Consider the following 21,462-nt stretch of genomic DNA (forward strand, 5'->3'; position numbering starts at 1 on the left):
TCTGACCATATGACATTCTCCCACTCTTCTTCTGGATCATCCAAATGCTCTCTAGCAAACTTCAGACGGGTCCGGACATGTACTGGCTTAAGCAGGTGGACACATCTGGCACTGCAGGAATTGAGTCCCTGGCTGCATAGTGTGTTACTGATGGTAGCCTTTGTTACTTTGGTCCCAGCTCTCTGCAGGTTATTCACTAGGTCCCCCCATGTGGTTCTGGGATTTTTGCTCACCATTCTGGTGATAATTTTTACCCTACGGGATGAGATCTTGCGTGGAGCCCCAGATCGAGGGACATTATCAGTGTTCTTGTATGTCTTTCATTTTCTAATAATTGCTCTCACAGTTGATTTCTTCACACCAAGCTGCTTACCTATTGCAGATTCAGTCTTCCCAGCCTGGTGCAGGTCTACAATTTTGTTTCTGGTGTCCTTTGACAGCTCTTTGGTCTTGGCCATAGTTGAGTTTGCATTCTGACTGTTTTAGGTTGTGGACAGGTGTCTTTTATACTGATAACAAGTTCAAACAGGTGCCATTAATACAGGTAACAAGTGGAGGACAGAGGATCCTCTTAAAGAAAAAGTTACAGGTCTGTGAGAGAAAGAAATCTTGCTTTTTTGTTATTGACCAAATACTTATTTTCCACCATAAATTGCAAATAAATTCTTAAAAAATCAGACAATGTGATTTTCTGGATTTTTTTCCTCATTTTGTCTCTCATAGTTGAAGTGTACCTATGATGAAAATTACAGGCCTCTCTCATCTTTTTAAGTGGGAGAACTTGCACAATTGGTGGTTGACTAAATACTTTTTTGCCCCACTGTATGTATGCGGTCGGATCCGAGTGTGCTGCAGCTGCTGACTGCTGCTGCGTATAAAATGATCGTGTGATTCGTTATAATTGCATAAACAATATAACAAAGCATCCTTTTATTTCCCAAAACAATATATTTGAGATATTATTTGATAGACTAGTAAGTGTGGATTAAGGATGTTTAAAAATCTCTAGCCTGGTGGTCAGGACATGAATGGATCAAATCAGCAGATTTGCGAAGTTTTATTTATCTCCACATATATCATAAATAATAATTAGCAAGGTAACTTTGCAGTATAACACATTATATATTTCCTACGATGTATATATGATTTCCAAATTATATACGTAAGTATTAAACAGCAATAAATGTCTCATCTATCTCTATGGCTCTGGCTGAGTCTTTCTCCACTTCTCCCCAACGTGACGTCATCACAGAATTGGGTTAAAAAACCGTTAATACCAAAAACGTAAAAAAGTGGTCTTTAAGACCATTTTTGAGACATTTTAAAAATTATACACATATCTTGAGTGATTTATGTACCCATTAATCGACAGTGGTGGTTAACCTGCAACACGCACTTTAAGCTTCTTAAATTTTCCATTTAGGATGAATTTTAAAGAGTTTATTTAAATAGTATAAATTCATATTTAATCTGGGCTCTTATTGACTGCTTTTTCTTCAATATTCAGTGTTAAGTCATCTTTTTCAAAAGTAATATTTTAAAATAAAAATTTTGTTTTCTAATAACAAAAATTAATCTGTTTGGCACAGGTATATTTTGTCTACAAAAGTAATTTCAAGCATTTAACCATACACCTTCAGATTAAATTATTTTTAACAGTTAACATTTTGTCAAGTGACCCTAAACTTTTGCACAGTAGTATATAAATTAAACTGAATAACCTATAGGCAAAGCATCGACCTACCTTCGGCACCTTGCTCTGTTGCTGGCATTAGCTCGGTGACAGAGTTGCTTCCTTCTCCATCATGACTGAGATGGACGCCTTCCTCTGGTAGAAGTTCGCGAACTTGCTTAATCACTTCTCGTCTGTCCTCTTCTACCAGCATTTTCAAGGACTTAAATTTGGGGTGGAGAAAAGTGGCAATTTTATGTGTAGCAGTAGGGCGCATCTTCTCGTCGAGAAGGGCAGACGCACGAGAGCGGAGACTTTTCATATAAGGTGGGTCTCCAAATTTGGGCTCACAGTGTTTTTTGAGCTTGACAAACCAGAGCAACATCATGTGAATGGTTGGGTAATGTTCACCTTCAAGCTCGCTGATTGCTAACTTGAAAAGGGTGAGAAAGTCGATCAAATGTGTGAGTTGATCCTGGTGGATGCCATTAAGGCGATTTTCTTGGTCTCTCTTCTGTAGCAGCTCTCTTATGTCTTGGTATTGTTTCTGTATCGATTCCAACATAGTAACTTTACTGTTCCATCGCACATCACATTCTTGATTCACGGTGTGCTTTAAGCTGGCGATCGCACCGGTTCTCTTCAGGTATGCAACGAGCTCTTTGCAGTAATCGATCATGTCCACTACGTCTTCAATGCCATCAGACTCGGAGTAACCATTTGTACAGAACGTATGTCTCAGCACCGTGTTGAGGATGTGTGCGGAGCACGGAATCCAGTGGTAGGACCGGAGTGCAGCCTTTATGTTCGAGCCCTGGTCACTGACAAACACTACTTTGTCTGTCTGTATTCCGTAGGACGTTAACACACTGGTTATCTGCTCATGAAGGTTTTCACTGGTTTTTTTTAGTGTAGGGTCAAATTCTACCGTTGCCAAAATACGATTTTCCAGCTTCCACTGACTGATGTAATGACACGTAAGGACGTTGTATGACCTCTTTTTATATTCATCGGTCCACATATCTGTGGTTATGGCAATACCACCTGCTTATAGCTTTCTGGATGGCCTCCGAAAGCTTCTGCTTATCAATGGAAGCCTGGTTCTTTGCCCGATCGCACACAGTTTGTCGATGGGGTAAGATAGCACCAGCGTCAACGGAACCGAACTTAGCTCCTATGTCAATCAGCGTCTGGGCCACTTGGTGGAATCCTTTACCAGAAACTATATCAAACGGGCGCATATCAATAGAGCACAGGTCCACACATGCATCTGTGAGCTTTGATTTGACATCCTGTGGTACTCTGTTGGGATCTCGACGGACGAAACTTGTCAGTGTGTTCGTGGAGGTTTGGGGTTTAACACACGTGTGATGCACCATGTTAGACGTACCCGTCTTGTGACTGTCATGCACATAAACAGCTTCGCAGGTTTTGCAAATGACATAGCCTGCACTTGTGTCATCCTGATTAACAACTTCATAAAATTTATTCCAGGCAGCACTTTTCCTACCTTCTTTTTCCTTAGTTTTTAGTTCTCCCTTTTTCAGTTTGTCACGTACCACCTTCACACGCGTCGCCATCTCTGATAGTAGCATGTATAGAGACGCAACTATGGGCCAAATTAATGCCTGATAAAAATTTGACGTTTAAAGTGTGCTTGTTTTATTTTAGGATGTAGGTAATTCAATTTAACAATGTATATATATATATATATATTTATATTTTTATATTTCACCCGCCCGAATTTAATTAAAATATTACATTTCTTCACGTCATCCGCCCGATCCGCGGTTTAACCGCGGAGTCCGCGGCTGTAACCGCCAACCGCGCATCTCTACTGAGTTCTCAAACTAAAACAGGGTCTGCAGCGTTGACGAACGAATCCGTTTATGAGGGTCGAAAACGGGGATGTAGTGTAGATGAAAGGCGTAAACGTAGCAAAAGTAACGCGTTTTAAAGTATAAACGCATTAATGTAAACATAGCCTGAGTTCACTGCTTATATTCTAGGGCTTTCTAGTCTCGCGGCTGTCATCAGCTGAGTCATCAGCAGCGCCTTGCATTGCCCAGTCAGCGGATGGCGGGCGGGTGCGGTTTTGAAAACTGGTCAGAAACGTTGGTGCGGATGGATGGCGGACGGATGATGAGTTTTGTGATGCGGTTGCGGATGAAATAATAGCCCATCCACGCATCTCTAGTGGACAAGCAGCAGAGGTTGTAAAAAAGTGTACTGCACGGTATGCAACACTGCTTGAAAATCTCGAACAGAGTTTTTAGGACAGATTCTCATCAACCCATTCACTGCTGAATCATTGTTTAAAAGCCCCTTTAGTGGAAGATGAAGCAGCATCTCAGCTTTTTTCAACACTGAAACAAGTGAAATCAAAGCATGGCTCTGTCCTGACTAACACACATGTGAAAGAATTACTACGAGTAGCCACAACCTCGTTCCCGAGTCATACTAAAGATTCGTTCAAAATGAAGGAATCGTTCATGGACGACCCATCACTAGACGACAGGCTGTACAGCAGCTTTGAGGAAAATGAAAGTTTAAACTTTCAAAACTATAAAACGCATGCAAACAATAAACTTTTAGCATAAGGATGCAATTGTCCCCGATAGCTATGTGTTGTATATGCTGTTTGATGAGGATGTGAAGACACATGGGGTTGTTAGGACCAGAGAATGTCCTCATAGAAAATACACACGTCTCTGTAGAAATCTACATTGTCCACGGATCTGGGGCCTAGGGTGGCCATTCATGCCAGTTCCGCCCGACACGTCCCGAACATATTTTCGGGTGCGTTCTCCGGAAGTCACGTTGGTCGACCACATACGTCATCAAGGTTTAATATTTCAGGTTCAATTTCAGAAAAGCAACCTATAACTCCCTCCAGGTAATAGACACGGACACAAAGCGTTCTTCTACGTTCTTCTAACACTGCGTACGCACAAAAACGCAACGTACGCCAGCTCTCACGTTCATGGTCAGATGAACCAACAGTGAAATAAATGAAGAATGTGCATTCCTCCACGTAAACTTCATGCCTGGTGTACGTACATTTATCATGATTTTTGTTCATGGGTGAAGTGGCAAACAAATTGTTCTATCGCACCACCAGCTGTCAGATATTGCTTATAAATTGTAATTGATAAATTAATTGACATATTATTGTCACACGAGTCTTATTAAAATATTTAATAGAACATATATAAAGCATGTGCTAATTGATACAACCCATCTAGAAATGGCAGCGTTGGCTTAATTAGAGGACATTTTCAATGGACGAATCTGGAGAGAATTAATTTTTAGGGACCACAATAATTTTCTTGCCCACGATGATAACTGGCTTATTTCAGATTTCCAAGGGCTATACTCTTGGAGCTCTGCGCTGAGTTGGGTCAAAATTGGGAAAGAGAGACAATGAGGAGCCACGCGTTACCCGTTCCTTTACAGGTGCTTACTACACTTGGTTTCCTGGCAACTAGTTCTTTCCAAAGAGAACTGGTAGACCGCTCAGGAATAAGCCGTGTTTGAGCAGTGCAATGCCAGCTGTATGGGACGGGATCATCCGCTTGTCTACCAGGTATCTAACGTTCCCATATGATGCAGGTGACCAGCCAAACATTAAAGCCCAATTTGCAGCGATAGATGTTTTTTCTTATATAATCGGAGCAATTGACTGCACATATATTGCTATAAAGGCACCATCTGAAGAATTTGCATATGTGTATCGGAAACATTTTCATTCTGTAAATGTGCAGATTATATGTTACACAAATGGGCCTAACAAATATTGTGGCAAGGTGGCCTGGGGCAACCCATGATTCATATATCCTTACAAACAGCATGGTTGGGATGAGACTCCAAGCTGGCAGGGTGCGCGATAGGTGGCTACCTGGTAAATTATGCATTTAAATGTATGGTTTTATATAAAAGTTTAATTTTGTGTGTGTAATTATTCAACTGTTATCCACTAAAGACGTGGCTGTTAACCCTCCTCACCAACCCACAAACTGATCGTGATGCCCATTCTTGCACTCTGTCAGTTGTGGAGCGGGCGATTGGGCAGCTGAAATGTCGATGGCACTGCCTTGACCGTACGGATGGTGTTATACCGCCCTGACAAGGTTTGCGGAATCATACATCAGACAAACTCTCCCACTCTTTTTTTCTTTCTTTTGTTGTTGATTCCAGAGGACAAAGTTAAATAAAATATTTTTTCTGGTTTCTACCTCTGATCGTAGCACCTCTAATTCATTTTCATGTTCTTGCAGGTTTATTTTGCCAAATTGGACTAAGTACCATATTTATATTAATTTAATTGAGGGAGGGGACAAGGTGTGGTGGTGTGCTCGTGCATGTGCGCTCAATTTCGCGTTAATTGGGATGACCAAAGAGAATGTACATGGAATCCTGCATACGCAGAGATACACACATCTGATTTTTTTGGTGCATACGCACATTTACAGCTTTTCCCCTAAGCAATGTTTTAGTATAAATTCAACGCAAGCCTTTGTACATCCGGCCCCAGCTATTTTGTTCCAGAGCCACCTTGAAGCCTTCTCTGCAGCCTCTGTGCTATTGCAGATAGCCCTTCTTCTTCTCTCACCCGTCATGCCGAGTGCAATGTAGGCCCTGTAGAGGGACTGCCCTGCAAAGCCTCTGCATCCCATCTCTACAGGTAAGCATATTGCCTTCAAGACTTGGTTATGGCAGTTGTTGACGCGACCTTCATATTTCGCCTTCTTCCGCTCAAAAGCTTCCTCCATTCAGTCTTCCCATGGCACAGTGAGCTCCAACATGACCAGGTTCTTTGTTGCCTCAGATACCAAGACAATGTCAGGTCTCAAGGTGGCATTGACGACATGCTGAGGGAACTTCAGTTGTCTGCACAAGTCCACATTCAGCTGCCAGTCCTGTGCGTTGTTCAGAAGCCCTGATATTACCCTGGCAGATCTTTCTGGTTTCTCTCCAGCCCTGGTGAAGCTGATGGTTAGCTTGGAGGGCTTTGACTTCCGGCAGTTCCTGATAGTAGCATGGATGCTCTGCAATTGTTTTGAGCACCTGGTCATGTCTCCAGCGATACCAGCCTTTCCCCAAAGCTCTTGGGCAGCAGCTCAAGATTTGCTCAAGAGTTCCCTTTCCCTGGCACAGGGCCCTTTCTCTGGCCATCGCTTCCAGCACCTTATCTACATCATCATCAAACGTCTGCCACTTAGCTGATTTACATGCTTGAGGCCACCTGATCCTCCTATTCTCGGGCCGCATGACTGGAGGGACAGTTTGCACCACTTGGAGGCTCTGGGCTCTATGGGGTGCTTCCGGGCCCTGCTCCGCCTCTGACTCACCAGGCACTAGAGGCTTGTGCATTGTGGCGCTTGCTGTTGCTCCAGACATTTTATTAGTTACTGATGGATCTTCAGTCCTCTTTAATTTTTGCTGATCTTTCCGCAACGACATACCACGCTCATAGTCGTTTTCCGTTGCTAGTGGTTGATAACCTTAAAATCTTCCAACTAGGGTTCTCACCCCCCCCCCTCGAGCTCCCCTGGGGGTTTTGTTCATTTAATTGATCCGTAGCTAGATTTGGGTTCCTCTTCACAGAGGCTGCGGCTAGGGGTGCTAGCCCATAGACCCCAGTTGCTGTGTTCCCGAGCTGCCATCTGTCTCTTCAGAAGTCACCAACCTCTTCTTGGTTGTCAACCAGCCTGTTCCTGGTAGTTTCTGACAGTTGTAATGATAACATTTATACATGCGTGTATATAATTATGTATATTTAAACACACCACACACAAATATATTATGTAAACACAAACTTTTATTTTGTATGCGATTAATCAACTAATTTTTTGACAGCCCTAGAATATATTAATGCAATAAACATGTTTGGACTTAGTTTTAGTGTTCTTTACACCACTCAGTGACTGGTGCCACCATATTGAGGCCCAGCGCCACCAGCTGTACAACTTAGGAGGTGCCAGTACCACCCCTCTCAAATGTCAGTATGGAGCCCTGTCCTTATTCCTCGCTTGGAATCGTTTAGAGCACTTTGAAACAGCGTTGAAATTGTAAAGTGTTGTTGTCCAATAAAGTCAATTAAAATTAGCGAAATCCTGCAATGTTTTTCTCAAAAAAACTTAATTTCTTCTCGACTAAACAAAGAAAGACATCAACATTTTGTATGACATGGGGGTGAGAAAAAGTTTTGTAAAGTATTCCTTTAAGGTTTCTTTCCCGTATGAAGTCTCTGATGGGATTTTAAGGAACCTGACTGAGCAAACGTCTTATCAACCTGAGAGCATCTGAAAGGTTTATCACCTGTATGAGTCATCAGGTGTGTCACTAAACTGTCATGTCGATCAAAACTCCTCCCACAGAGATTACAGTGATGAGGTTTCTCTCCAGTGTGAATTCTCTGATGAACTCTTAATTGAGATAGATCGGTGAAACTCTTCCCACATTGAGTGCAGATGCAAGGTTTCTCTTCAATGTGAACACTCTGATGGGCTTCCAATTGAGCTGAATAATTAAATGTCATGTCACACTGAGAGCATTTGAAAGGTTTATGACCTTTATGAGTTCTCTGGTGCTTATGTAAGTTTGACCGTTGACTAAAACTCTTCCCACAGACACTACAGTGATAAGGTTTCTCTCCAGTATGAACTCTGTGATGAATTCTTAATTGAGATGGATTTGAGAAGCTCTTTCCACATTGAGTGCAGACGTAAGGTTTCTCTCCAGTATGAACTCTCTCATGGACTTTTAAGTAACGTGACTCCGCAAACGTCATGTCACACTGAGAGCATTTGTAAGGTCTTTCACCTGTATGAATCCTCTGGTGCCTTATTAAGTGTGACTGTTGACGGAAACTCTTCCCACAGACATGACAGTGATGAGGTTTCTCTCCAGTGTGAACTCTCTCGTGGACTATCAGCCGATATTTATGACAGAAATGTTTATCACAGTGTGAACAATGATAGAGTTTCTCTTTAAAGTGAATATTCTTATTCTTCTTCTTCTTTTTGTGGTCTTCTGAATGAAGTTTCTTCTCTTGTAAGATAGTAAAGCTGATCTCAGATCTGGTGAAGAGTTTCTGTTCTGTGTGTTTTCTCTCATGTCTCTCTAAAAGTCTCTGTGAGCTGAATGTCTTTCCACAGGTGATGCAGGAAAGAGTTTGTGCTGTCAGTCGCTCTTCTGATGTTGAGGACGTTATTTCTATATCCAAACATGAATCACTCTTCACATCTGAAAGAAACATGAAACAATTTAATTGTCTTTTCACTAAGGGTATGACGGCTCTTATATAACTGTGAGCCGACGGTTATAGTTGAACACCGTCATTAGAACTCTATAACTGCCAAAACCGTGTTTTATATTTTTATCATAAAGAATGTTTAAATACTTATTAAAAACAATAGTTAACAGTCTGTGTTACACGCCCAACCATGTTCTCACGCAGTGAAAAATACATTGCAGAGCAGACACTGACCACGTTTACATGCACCCTCATAATGTGATGATAGTGGGATTTTGGCAATGCTGCGATTATACTTTACCTCATGTAAACGCAATACTTCAATTATAATAATGCGATTAAGCTCATAATTGCAGTAAGTATAATCGTATTAAAAGAGGTGACGTGTGCAGTTTTTAATCGCAGTGTGCGTCCATGTAAATGCTTTAATCGCATTATACCGCACTTACTGAAGTGCGCGTGTGTTTTAGATACACACCCCAAGCACAAATTCGTTAAACTTGTTATTAGGAAGTTTTATCTGAACTCTACGACTCGCTGTCAGCAGTCTGCCTTCATCCAGAAACAGCTCAAATAACACGACAACAGTGTATAAAACCCTTAAAGTGTATGTTGCAGGTTAACCACCACTGTCGATTAATGGGTACATAAATCACTCAAGATATGTGTATAATTTTTAAAATGTCTCAAAAATGGTCTTAAAGACCACTTTTTTTACGTTTTTGGTATGAACGGTTTTTTTAACGCAATTCTGCGATTACGTCACGTTGGGGAGAAGTTGAGAAAGACTCAGCCAGAGCCATAGAGATAGATGAGACATTTATTGCTATTTAATACTTACGTATATAATTTGGAAATCATATATACATCGTAGGAAATATATAATGTGTTATACTGCAAAGTTACCTTGCTAATTATTATTTATGATATATGTGGAGATAAATAAAACTTCGCAAATCTGCTGATTTGATCCATTCATGTCCTGACCACCAGGCTAGAGATTTTTAAACATCCTTAATCCACACTTACTAGTCTATCAAATAATATCTCAAATATATTGTTTTGTGAAATAAAAGGATGCTTTGTTATATTGTTTATGCGATTATAACGAATCACACGATAATTTTATATGCAGCAGCAGTCAGCAGCTGCAGCACACTCGGATCCGACCGCATACATACTGTAATAAACAGGCGTTCGGCGGCTTTTTACATCACGACAGGCTAAGCCATTTGAGGAGGAACCGCTCATTGATCACCGTATTTTTATAAATCCTGTACATGTTTGGACCTGCCGAACAGGTTGAGCACTTTTATATACTTTACTGAGCAGAGAGGCTGCCTGCACAGTTTGACCAGCGGGCTGCGGGAACCGGCGCACATCACGCCGCCAGACGGTGTTGCTAATATAACTCGAAATGTATAACTATTATCAGATCGGCCCGTGAAAGTCCCGACTCTCTCGATTGCCATTCCGTTACTGGCTGTAAGAAAGTGAGTGCGTTTGGGTCGCTGGTCCCCGCGAACAGACGTGACGTGCTTCACTCACCTTCCAGGATGAGACATGCTGCCAAAACCGTTTGTGCTGAAGATCGCATAAAGTTACACCCATTTCAGGCAGGATCATGGACCCCCTCAAGCCAGCATGCACGAGTATGTTAATTGTTTGTTTACTTTCTACACGAAGATATGCTAACCTTATGCTATCTGGCTGTCTGCCTATCTCTCTATACTAGCCTATCCATCTGTCTGTCTGTCTATCTATCTGTCTATCTATCTTATCTATCTATCTATGTATCTATCTATCTATCTATCTATCTATCTATCTATCTATGTATGTATGTATGTATGTATGTATGTATGTATTTATCTATTATCTGCGCTATCAGAACTGTACTTTACTCGTCTTTCTATAGTCATTCTCAATGCTCTCAAGGCGGCTTTGGTAAATTCTCTCCCCAGCGTGACGTCATACAGTGCGTTGTGAGGGAAAGGAGAATCATTGCAAATTGCTGTACTTTTTCATACTTTTTCGGGTTTTGTGATACCCAACAACATAAAATACAATGGATAACAGTTTAAATGTTTATTATCAACAAGCAAATTGCACAAATTCGTTGAAAAATTTTACCTGCAAAACGCCCTTTAAGATGAATGATTACAACGATAAATATATTAGTGATAGTGACCACATCATAATGATAACTTCATGCTAATTCGCTCACGCACGCGGCACTCACACAAAGCTCTTGCCATTAATGGCACTAACTAATATTGGATATTTCTTGTAATGTAAAAAATTGCATAACGTTTTTATGTCACTGAATGTAAATATTAGGGATGTAACGGTTCAAATTACTCAGAATTCGGTGTGTATCATAGTTTTAGGGTCACGGTTTCGGTACACTTTGGTCACAACAGGGCTTATTTACAAAAATTAAAACCTAAGCCATTTTAACCTCTGCCAAAATCAACATTTCACTAAGAGCACTTCTTATATTATAATACTAGATGTACCAACTTTACTGTGCACCTCAAATGATTTGATTCTTTACAGAGAACCATTACACACCTAGTAAATATGCTGTTCTTGTTGCATTTACACAGCAGGTAACCAGCAAATGTCCTCAACTCGCTGCGTTTCGCGTAACTAAACAATGAATTTAGTAGTTTGTGTAACAATATATTACCTTTAAGCGTTGTCAGTGTGGTAGAAAAAGCAGTAAATTTCACAGCAACTGCATCAGCGCTGGATACCTGAGGTAATTTTATGCTACAGACCTCAGCAATGAGCTTTGCTACTGCATTTAAAGTGCACGTGCACTTAAAGTTCAAATAGATTTGATTGGCTGTCAATGGTTTATCGTTCATCAGGTGGGACAAAATCGTTAAATCGCTATCATTATAGTTGTTACGTGAACTCCGCTATTATCTTTAATATAAAAAGATTTTCAAAACTATATTTTTATAGTTATCGTTATAATGTGAACACCCTTTACACTGCAAAAAATGAATTTCAAGAAAAAATTCTTAGTATTTTTGTCGTGTTTTCAGTAAAAATATCTAAAAATTCTTAAATTAAGATGCTTTTTCTTGATGAGCAAAACGACCCAAGAAAATAAGTCTAGTTTTTAGACCAAAAATATCAAATTTAAGTGCTTTTGTGCATAAAACAAGTAAAAATAATCTGCCAATGGGGTAAGCAAAAAATCTTGAACATTTTAAACACTAAATTCAAGAAAAATGAGCTTACCCCATTGGCAGATTTTTTTTGCTTGTTTTATGCACAAAATCACTTAAATGTAATATTTTTGGTCTAAAAACTAGACTTATTTTCTTGGGTTGTTTTGCTCATCAAGAAAAAGCATCTTCATTTAAGAATTTTTAGATATTTTTACTGAAAACAAGACAAAAATACTAAGAATTTTTTCTTGAAAATCATTTTTTCCAGTGTACAGGCACTGATAATATTTCTGTTTTCATCACGGCACCGGATAATGAAATACATCCATAACAACGTGTTTGACGTGTTATTAAACATATTAAACAAAGTCTCAGCTTTCAAATCATCTCTTCCTTCTAGTTAATTTATAGCATCAAATAAACATGAATGACCATGAAAAGGAATGTTGTTTTAACCGCGGAAAGGCGTCAGTACACTCCGCTTTTCAAGTTCAAATACGCCCATGCTAATCTACTAACTCTCCTGAAAGCACATTCACTGCTAGTTGTCTTACTGTTAATTTTAAATAAACGTAGAGCAAGTAGCTAATCCGTGTCTAGTTTATTCAAACACCGGTTTCACACCGCAAGCGTGAGCAGGGCGTGAGGAGAGTGTTTGCCGCGGATAGCCATTGTGCTTTTACACCGGCTGCGTTTGCAGTGCATATTGTGAAGTTTAATAACAGTATAAAAATCTCAAGTTCACATTCCTTTATTTTACATGCACTTATGAGCAAAACCTCTTTTTGAAGGTCAGTATAATATATATAAAGTGATTTGTTTAATTCACATTCGTTTTCGTGCCGTTCTGGTTCGTGTAATGACAGATATAGACACAATACACACAATTGTAGACATAAGAAGCCTGTGGCACAAATCTGTTTCTCTGAAGATTATTAAGATAGATGAGGATTCATTAGTGCTGGACAGAGAGTGAATGACAGCGCAGTCTTCTGGTTACAGTGTGTTTTTAAATATTTCATTGCTTTCTGTTAAATTGCTCAAAGTCATTACTGTTTAAAACACACTTGGCATCACATTCATGATTTTATGTTAAAATGTCTCTTTTGCATCAATCCACGAGCACTTAAACAAGCAAAACGTCATAACTATGAGCAACAGACAAAGAATACGCTGGCAAGTAATTTGTGCATTTATACGGGCTGTTAAAGAATTGTATATAATGTTTGCATAATGACAGGGCTCCAGACTGCCACCAAAATTTGAGAGTGTGCCACTGAATTTTTACATCCATTTTACATAAATTTGACCTTTTTTTGTGATGTGACACTGAATTTGAAACAGCACATTGTACTTTCTGCATCTGTCATTAAAATATTTATTAGTAATACAGTGGAAGTGAGTAGAAATGTGAATATTTGGTTAGCATGTTGATTAACAGTGTGTGCCCCTAAATTTTCTGATTGTGCCCCTAAAATTTTCAGTTGGGGGCCACCATGCTCCTAGTGAAAAAAGTTCGTCTGGAGCCCTGTAATGGCTTAAATAAAAAAAGCGGATAAAAACTAAAAACATTGTCAGGTGACATCAGCAGCATGCGCTGTAGTCTGCTCATGAATGTGCAGTGAATCACCAAATTGTTGAATAAAATCGTTTGTTTTGTTTTCTTTGTGCACAAAAGTATTCTTGTCGCTTTATAATAATATTATTATTAAAATACTGATGGACCTTTTGGTGACGTCTTTCATTCTTTTCTGGGGAAAGAATTGTGAAACTAACTGAAGTCAATGGGACAGACAGAAGCCTCCCAAATTTCATTAAAAATATATCAGAAAATGTGTTGTGAAGACAATCTGAGGACTTGGTAGTTTAGAATGACATATGGGTAAGGTGAACTAACCCTTTAAGCATACATGCCTGTTCCTCATAAAGTATTAAAGATATCCTAAACTCCTGTAAAATTTTAGTACTTACATTTTTTGGTCTTTTGATTAGTGGGTTTCTGACTGAAAACCCAAAACAGGTGCGCGCATAAAAATGTAAAAAAAATACAACAGTTAAGAGACATACCTGATGGAATAAAATCATTATCTTCATCAATGCAATCTTCCTCTTCTGTGGGTTCGGTTTTGATTTCTATGGGTTCAATTTTTATTTCTGTAGATTCAGTTTTGATTTCTATGAGTTCAGTTTCTATTTCTGTGGGCTCAATTTTGATTTCTGTGGGTTCAGTTTTGATCTCGATCATGAGGTTCGTGCAGTCGATGAGTTTGACTGAACACATCTGCAGGATCTGCTGCTGTTCTCCAGCGTTCCAGACAGAATCCAGAGACTCTGTGGAGGTTTGATCCTCCTGTAAGCTCTGATTACTGTCACACACTGTTGTGTCCTGAGTGTCTGTGAGCTTTGATTCAGTATAACAGAGTAAAGTCAGACTGAGATCTGAGTTCTGTGTGTGTCTGGATTTCTCTTCAGAGAGTTTAGAGTCCAGCAGTGGTTGTGGTGTGCGGCTCTGATCTCTGTTCATACACACTGAATCCAGACTCCCATCATCAGTCACATTATACACTGAAGATTCACAACAATCTACATCCTGAAAACACACACACACAAACAGAAAGATTAGAAATGATTTGATGTTGTCACACAAGAAATATGTTTTACCGCTCATCATAAGTCTCATAACACTGTGTTCAGCACAAACTGGGCTACAATATTATATGAGCTACATGTATGTACATCTTTGTATTTTTGAGAGAAAATTTGGTTTTTGAAAAAGCTCAATTTTTAAATCACTGATATAAGTCCACAAAACTCATTCTAAACATGTTTTCACAAGACTTATCAAAACATGATCTAGCAGTCTAGAGTTTTTTCTGCATTTGTATTCAGCGATACAAATTGTTATATTTTTAAAAAATGTATTGATTTTTAAGCTATGAGTATTGATACACAAGTCCCATTAAAATCCCCCGTGTTTACCCCCGTTAGGATTGCAGGAAGAGCGATTTGGTCAGCCATCCGCTAACAAAGCTGCCAACCTTTATGCATTTTGCGTAACAGATATGCATCTAGACATGAAACTACGCTGCTATGATCTGTCACTTGAAAATACGTGAAAAGCCATTGATAGCTTTGAGTTCAACTGTCTGTGCATTTGAGCACTTGGCAACTCGTCTATCGGTGTAACTGCATTGGGCAGCAACCTGTTGGGAAAAGAAGACTTCGACCAATCATAGTGCTAGTTTTAAACTCTTCAAAGCAGAGAGCGGGGAGCTGTCAAAACTGTATTACAAAATTGTATTTCATCTCGCTTTATCTTTATGCTGTGATTTGTTTTACAAAGGAAGACAGTTCTAAACACCGTTTTAAAGGTAAATGGGCAGGATATGGGAATTAAGCCTGCCAACCAGGGGCCTCTAGATCCCTTTTACTGTTGCACGTGGCCCAGTTAAAATCTACCAAGTGTCCTATGTTCTGCCTCAAATTTAAGTTTTACACCCAGTATTAAATTTATTTGGTGGTATATTCATTTACATTGCTAATCTTGGCAAACCAACTGAACTATATGAAAAGTAATTCACGCTTTTAAACGCGTTGCAGTCGCACTTTAAATGAAAAGACAAACTGGCGCAAGCAGCACGCAGAACTCAATGTCTGCAAGCGGATCGTCTGTGTTTCCTTTTTGTAGCATGCAGCCGTGTGTGATGGCACGCCAGAAAACTAAAGTAAGTTTCTAAATAATATCAATCATATTCTATCCTTACTGGCTTCCATAGATGGATATCAGATTTTTTTCTTTGTACAGAGCAGGGAAATATAAGCAGAGAGTATAGATGATGAGGGAGGAAAAATAAACTATATGCATTGCTCAGCTATAGTCAATACCATAGTCAAATCTAGAGGATTGCATTATTGCTGAAAAAAATCAACACATGCTTGTGTACTGTTCTGTATTATCAGATATGATATTACTGTTTAGTTCACTAGATCTAATTTAGGACACTACATAGAGTTGGCATAAAACATATTAATAATGTTCATGTTAGGTGTGTTAAAGAAAAAGTAGTGGGAGGCCTGTGCCCTGTACAGCTTCATGTCAACGGGCCTGCTGGAAAATAAAGCAATGCTATTTGTTGATTCTTTGTTATTTATAATGTCCCATGTATTTAAGACACATGCCAAAATGTTTATGTTCTGTTTAAGAGGCATATTTGTTGGGTTTGCATTCATTAAATGCAAGCTGTAGACTCTCTTTCAGTCAGAGACATATATTATATTGTGTAATTGATGCTTTTAGTTTTAGAACAAGTAAATAGAACACTCACAAGATGTCACCAAAATCACTTTGTCCCCTTTAAATCTTTCAGAAATTGATGTAAGTGTATCGATTTATATCGAATCGGTGGCTAAGCAGATCGAAACAGATGAGTATCATGTATCGGATTATGTGTATCGCTACAGTAGTGACTTTGTTTGAAACACGATCCGAACCAATGATTCAAAACAAAAGATTCATAAATGTTTTGAGGCTTCATGAAGCAGTGCTTCAACATCGCCATCACTAGACAACATTGTTTTATAGACGCAATTCCTACAGGAGTACTAATGTTATTCAAAGCTAATTGTCAAACAGCAATGTGTTCCCTCCCTTTTTTGATGTACTTGACACTTTAATAGGAAAACTTCTCTTTAAGCCTGATGATGTTATTCATGTCAATATAATTATTCATTCTTTGCTGCAGCAAGACAATGTGTTTCATTCACTAAGCATGCAAACAAATTACCAAACACATTTTTATAAGTTAATATTAAGTAAAGGAAATTACATTCAAAATATTACAGATACTTTCAAGTGAATACATTTCTTGTTAAATTTTAAAAGGATATTGATCTAAATTGTTCTTTTTGTGATACAGCAGAGGAATCTTTATTTCATTTTTTGTGCACTGCTCTCATGTAAGAAATGTATTGAAAGATTTATCTAGATTTATAATTGTAGATATTGACCCCACCTTTTTTCTATATTTAGAAGATGTTTTATTTGGCATTACAAAGATTTCCTCTAATAAAATAATAATTTATCATTACCTTTATTTTAATTAATGCAAAATATTCATTAATACAAAATTCGTAAAGATAAACCTTTATTTTTGGTTCTTGAAAAAGAAATTAAAATATATGAAGACAATTTTTCTCAAGTAATAAGAAAGTAAATCATATGCAATATATGTGAATCTTTGAATATATTTGTGTACCTGTCCCTGACTTTATACATGTTTACTGTTCATTGTATTGTTGTGTTATTTGACTGTCTATCTTGGTCTGATGTAAATTTAATTCATTATAATAAAAAACTTGAGCGCATTGTTAGCTTCTGCTATATCTAAAACAAACAGTTGCTGTATCGTCTGTAAAGTTTGTGTATTTTGACTCAACTTTTACGTTTCAGAGACTTTGGATATAACTTTCTTCTTTTCTATTGAAAACACAGGAGGACACTTGGACTTTAAGATTGTTTTATGTTTGTTTTTTATATTCCTTTCTTTTAACAATCTTGAGTTTTAGTGTGTTGTTTTAAGTTCAATGTAAACCTTGTAAATACACCTTCTATACAACTTATTCATTTTGTCCGTCTCATCCTTTTAACTCTTTTAATCTCACACAGAGTAAATCTGATCCTATTTTAAACAATTTGTAACTCAACCTATGCAATAGTGATTCAGATAAATGATGTTTAAGCCGTACAAACCTCTCGATTCATTGTTAAATCTCCTCTTGACCTCAGCTTTGTCTTCAGTAACGCCACCTCGTTCTTCAGCTGAGAGATTTCTGTGATGAAATCATCAATATATCCAGCGTGAACAGATCAGTTCCTACTGATTTACAGCACATCTCATCATCATCATTGTCTTAACACTTAAATACACAGAGACAAGACTCTGTTTACACTCAATAAAACACGCAAGAGAGAAAAACACTGAGGATACACAAACACATCACACACGAGCTCTTTCTTCTTCTTTTGTTGGTTTACTGGCGGGTTGCAAACCAACTGTAAAGGTGTATACCGCCACCTACTGTACTGGAGTGTGACAAAGATAATCTGCATGAATCTGATTCAATTCTATTGATTACCGCGATGTTTTTTTAGAACCTCATTATTGCACTTATTAGCCTACCCGTATTTGTCCCTTCATTTAAAATATTACCCATTGTGAATTCTGTAATACCCATTTCTTGTAGCCTACTTGCGAGCTCTTTTTTTCTTTCTTTCTTTCTTTCTTTAGTGAGTTTATCTGCGGACTAAAGAGCTGCAGCGCCTCTTGCTGTACTGGAGACAGAAGACGCTCACTGCTTTACAATGGCGTCTCAATTATGACCAGAAATCATCATACACTATTGTATAAGTATTGACTAAATGAAAAGAAGGGATGGGAAAATAATTGCTGAAGAATAAAGACAAACATCAAGCTTTTAAAGTCATAAAGAAAGAGATTATGATCAGATAAACACAAAACTTGTCACAACGTTGCATTTTCATTGTAATAATTAGGTAATGTTGCAGCACAACATTTTAAAAAACACAGCCTAAATAAAAACAAAAAAGGAAGTTTAAAAAACTTTTGAAATATATTGGCATGATTTCTTTAAGTAGTAAAAAAGCATAAATATCACGTCTGTTCACTACGAAAACAAATCCAGACCAAAATGCAACATTTCTGAGACATTGTGTTGAGGTGTAAAACTAACCACCTTGAAATAAAGCTTTTAAAAAACATCATGACCATATAACCAGGTGTTTATGTTACTTTGGGTTAAATGTATGTCGGCCCACCAAGAAAATGCCCGGTATCCGATCACCAGCCCTGCCTACCATTATAAAACAAAAAACTATTAATAAAGATGAGATACATTTGGCCTAGAAGCAAAATCTTGGTCTTGTTTTAAAGAAGACACTTCAAAGTTTTACACTTTAGTGTTTGAAGTTGTTGAATAAAATAAAAAAAGTAGTTATATCATACCAGTTTAAACTTATTTGAAATAATAAAAATAATGCAATAAAGCTATAATGCTATACTCTCTAATCCAGTGGTTCTCAAACTGGGGTCCGGGGCCCCCAGGGGGGCCGCGAGATGGTGCCAGGGGGGCCCCAGTTTTATGACATTTTTATAAAATACATTAATTTATCCTAAATTTTGTGAAATTAAACCTAAAAAAATAAGGCAGCACTACTTTGTATAATTTAATGTTTTGTTTAATTAAAATGTGAAGTTTTAGAGCTATTTTTTGTCATATATTTTCTTTGGGGGGGCCGCGAAGGAATGCACCGTACACAAAGGGGGCCGCACACTGAAAAAGTTTGAGAACCACTGCTCTAATCAAATTTATATAAAAATTAAAATGTTTACTCCCAAAACACCACAACAATAAAGGCACAAGTCTCAACTAGTTCTGAACCAAATTTCAAGGTAAAAACCCAAAGTGAGGTTTCTATCACACTTTTAGTGGTTTTACCAATGAAGACCACTAGGTGTCAACGGTTAGTTGCATTATCTTGTCACAAATTAATAAATTACTGTCTCTGCATTGTTTTTGATGCAAAAAGGTTTTGAAATATGAAAACTACAATCCTAGAGCTTTCCAACAGTATATAGTTTGTCAAGATTTTTGAATATTCATAGATTTATTGTAAAAAATTTGCTGTAATTATGCAGCTGGTTGCCAGTAACTTACTGTAGAAGATAAAGAATGAAAATCTTTCATGTTTATTTAACTTTAAACAAACTTTTGCCATATAAGAATCATTAGTAAATAAAAACTAACCTAAAATAGTAGGGTGTGTTGTTTAATCAGGGATGCATCAGGAACAATTCCGAAATAAATTTTATTTTTGACCTGAAATTGATCGAAATCACATAACAGCTGCTCATCTTTGTTTTTATTGTGATTTTATCGTGTATCTATTATTTTTACATTTTCTTTTTTCTCTTTTATATATTGGTTTCTCATTTCTACTGTATGTAAAGCACTTTGAATGACCTTTGTGTATGAAATGTTCTATACAAATAAACTTGCCTTGCCTTGCCTAAATAGCATAAATGTAAAATCTACAGTAAGTTACTGGCAGCTAGTTGCCAGTAATACCCAGTAATACTGTAATTTCTACAGATTTTTTTACAGTGTACAAATTCATATGTACTCCTACGGGGTCAGTGAAAATGAACAAAATTACTGTCACTACTAAAATTCTATCCTCAAATGGCCTTGAAATATGAAAATTACATTCCCAGAGCTTTCTAAAATATATAGTTTGTCAAGATTATTTCAAGTTTATTGGGTATTCGTGTTATAAATATATAATCATTCATATGTATTCTTATGGGGTGAGTGACATTTAACACAATGACTGTCAATGTACAATTTCTACCATCAAATGGCCTTGGAATATGAAATCTATATTCCCAGACCTTTCCAACAATATATAGTTTGTCAAGTTTATTTCAGGTTTATAGGATAGTTACAAATAAATGTTTTATTCCAACATTATGATTACGTTATTTTAACACCTAAACAAAAGGTCACAAATGTTGCGTTTTTGTCTGGTTTTGTTTTGAACAGATGTGATATTTAAGTTTTTTGACACACAGTCTTTCAAATAGGCCGGAGGGCATCTCTCTCTTCCTGATCTTTGTAGGAAGGTTCGTTTCTTTTTCAGTAACAGGTGCTTTGGCAAAATCCATATTTGGCAGAAGCCTCAATCCTGTTTATTCTCTGAGATCTCCAACATCTCATCAGCACTGCGAGTTCTGATTTGGTTCACAAGTCTTTTCACAATTTGTCCCTGTCCTATAGCAGTTTTGTACAATAAAGGTCCAGTACAACTTTCAACTACTGCAGGGATCCACTTTGGACCAAAACTGTGGTTCCTCACATACACTGAACCCAGAGTTCTTAAACTTCTTTAAGAAGAGTTTAGTAAAAAAAAAAAAACTTTTTCTGACGTCATTAAAGCAGGAAGTAGAGGGCTGTAGTCCAAACCGGCCGTTCATTGTAGGCTTTGAAAGAGGAATTCTATTAAAGAAAATATATCACCTGACAGTGAACTTTGAGATTTATCATTTTACAGCTATTATTTATGCTATTATAGCAACATTACACACTAACTAGGGTTTAAAAAATGGAATCAGGAAGAACGTGACCTTTAATATTTGTGTGCATTTGATTTTTTGTTGTTGTTTTCAGGGTTTAAAGGAACATGTCCACATTTTGGGAATTTAGCTTATTCACTGTATCCTTCCGAGTTAGATAAGTCCATACATACCTTTCTCATCTCTGTGTGTGCTGTAACT

At 37.8% G+C, this 21,462-nt stretch overlaps 1 protein-coding gene across 1 annotated transcript; it reads right to left on the bottom strand.

Annotated features, from left to right (window-relative positions):
- Positions 1-4,471: 4,471 nt before the first annotated feature.
- Positions 4,472-18,143, bottom strand: LOC141363181 (uncharacterized). Its single transcript, XM_073865772.1, has 3 exons — positions 17,862-18,143; positions 14,180-14,702; positions 4,472-8,920 (listed from the first exon to the last, which is right to left on the bottom strand). Exons 1-3 carry the CDS (start codon positions 17,871-17,873, stop codon positions 7,896-7,898), a joined length of 1,560 nt encoding a protein of 519 aa, XP_073721873.1. The 5' UTR covers positions 17,874-18,143; the 3' UTR covers positions 4,472-7,895.
- Between the last annotated feature and the right edge of the window lie 3,319 nt (positions 18,144-21,462).

This window comes from Misgurnus anguillicaudatus, unplaced genomic scaffold, assembly GCF_027580225.2.
Source record: "Misgurnus anguillicaudatus unplaced genomic scaffold, ASM2758022v2 HiC_scaffold_33, whole genome shotgun sequence".
Classification (NCBI taxonomy): domain Eukaryota; kingdom Metazoa; phylum Chordata; class Actinopteri; order Cypriniformes; family Cobitidae; genus Misgurnus; species Misgurnus anguillicaudatus.

Coding starts and splice junctions, on each gene's coding strand:
- LOC141363181 (XM_073865772.1), bottom strand. Junction 8,921..14,179: donor TAATGATTTTATTCCATCAG/GTATGTCTCTTA, acceptor TGTTTCTTTCAG/ATGTGAAGAGTGATTCATGT.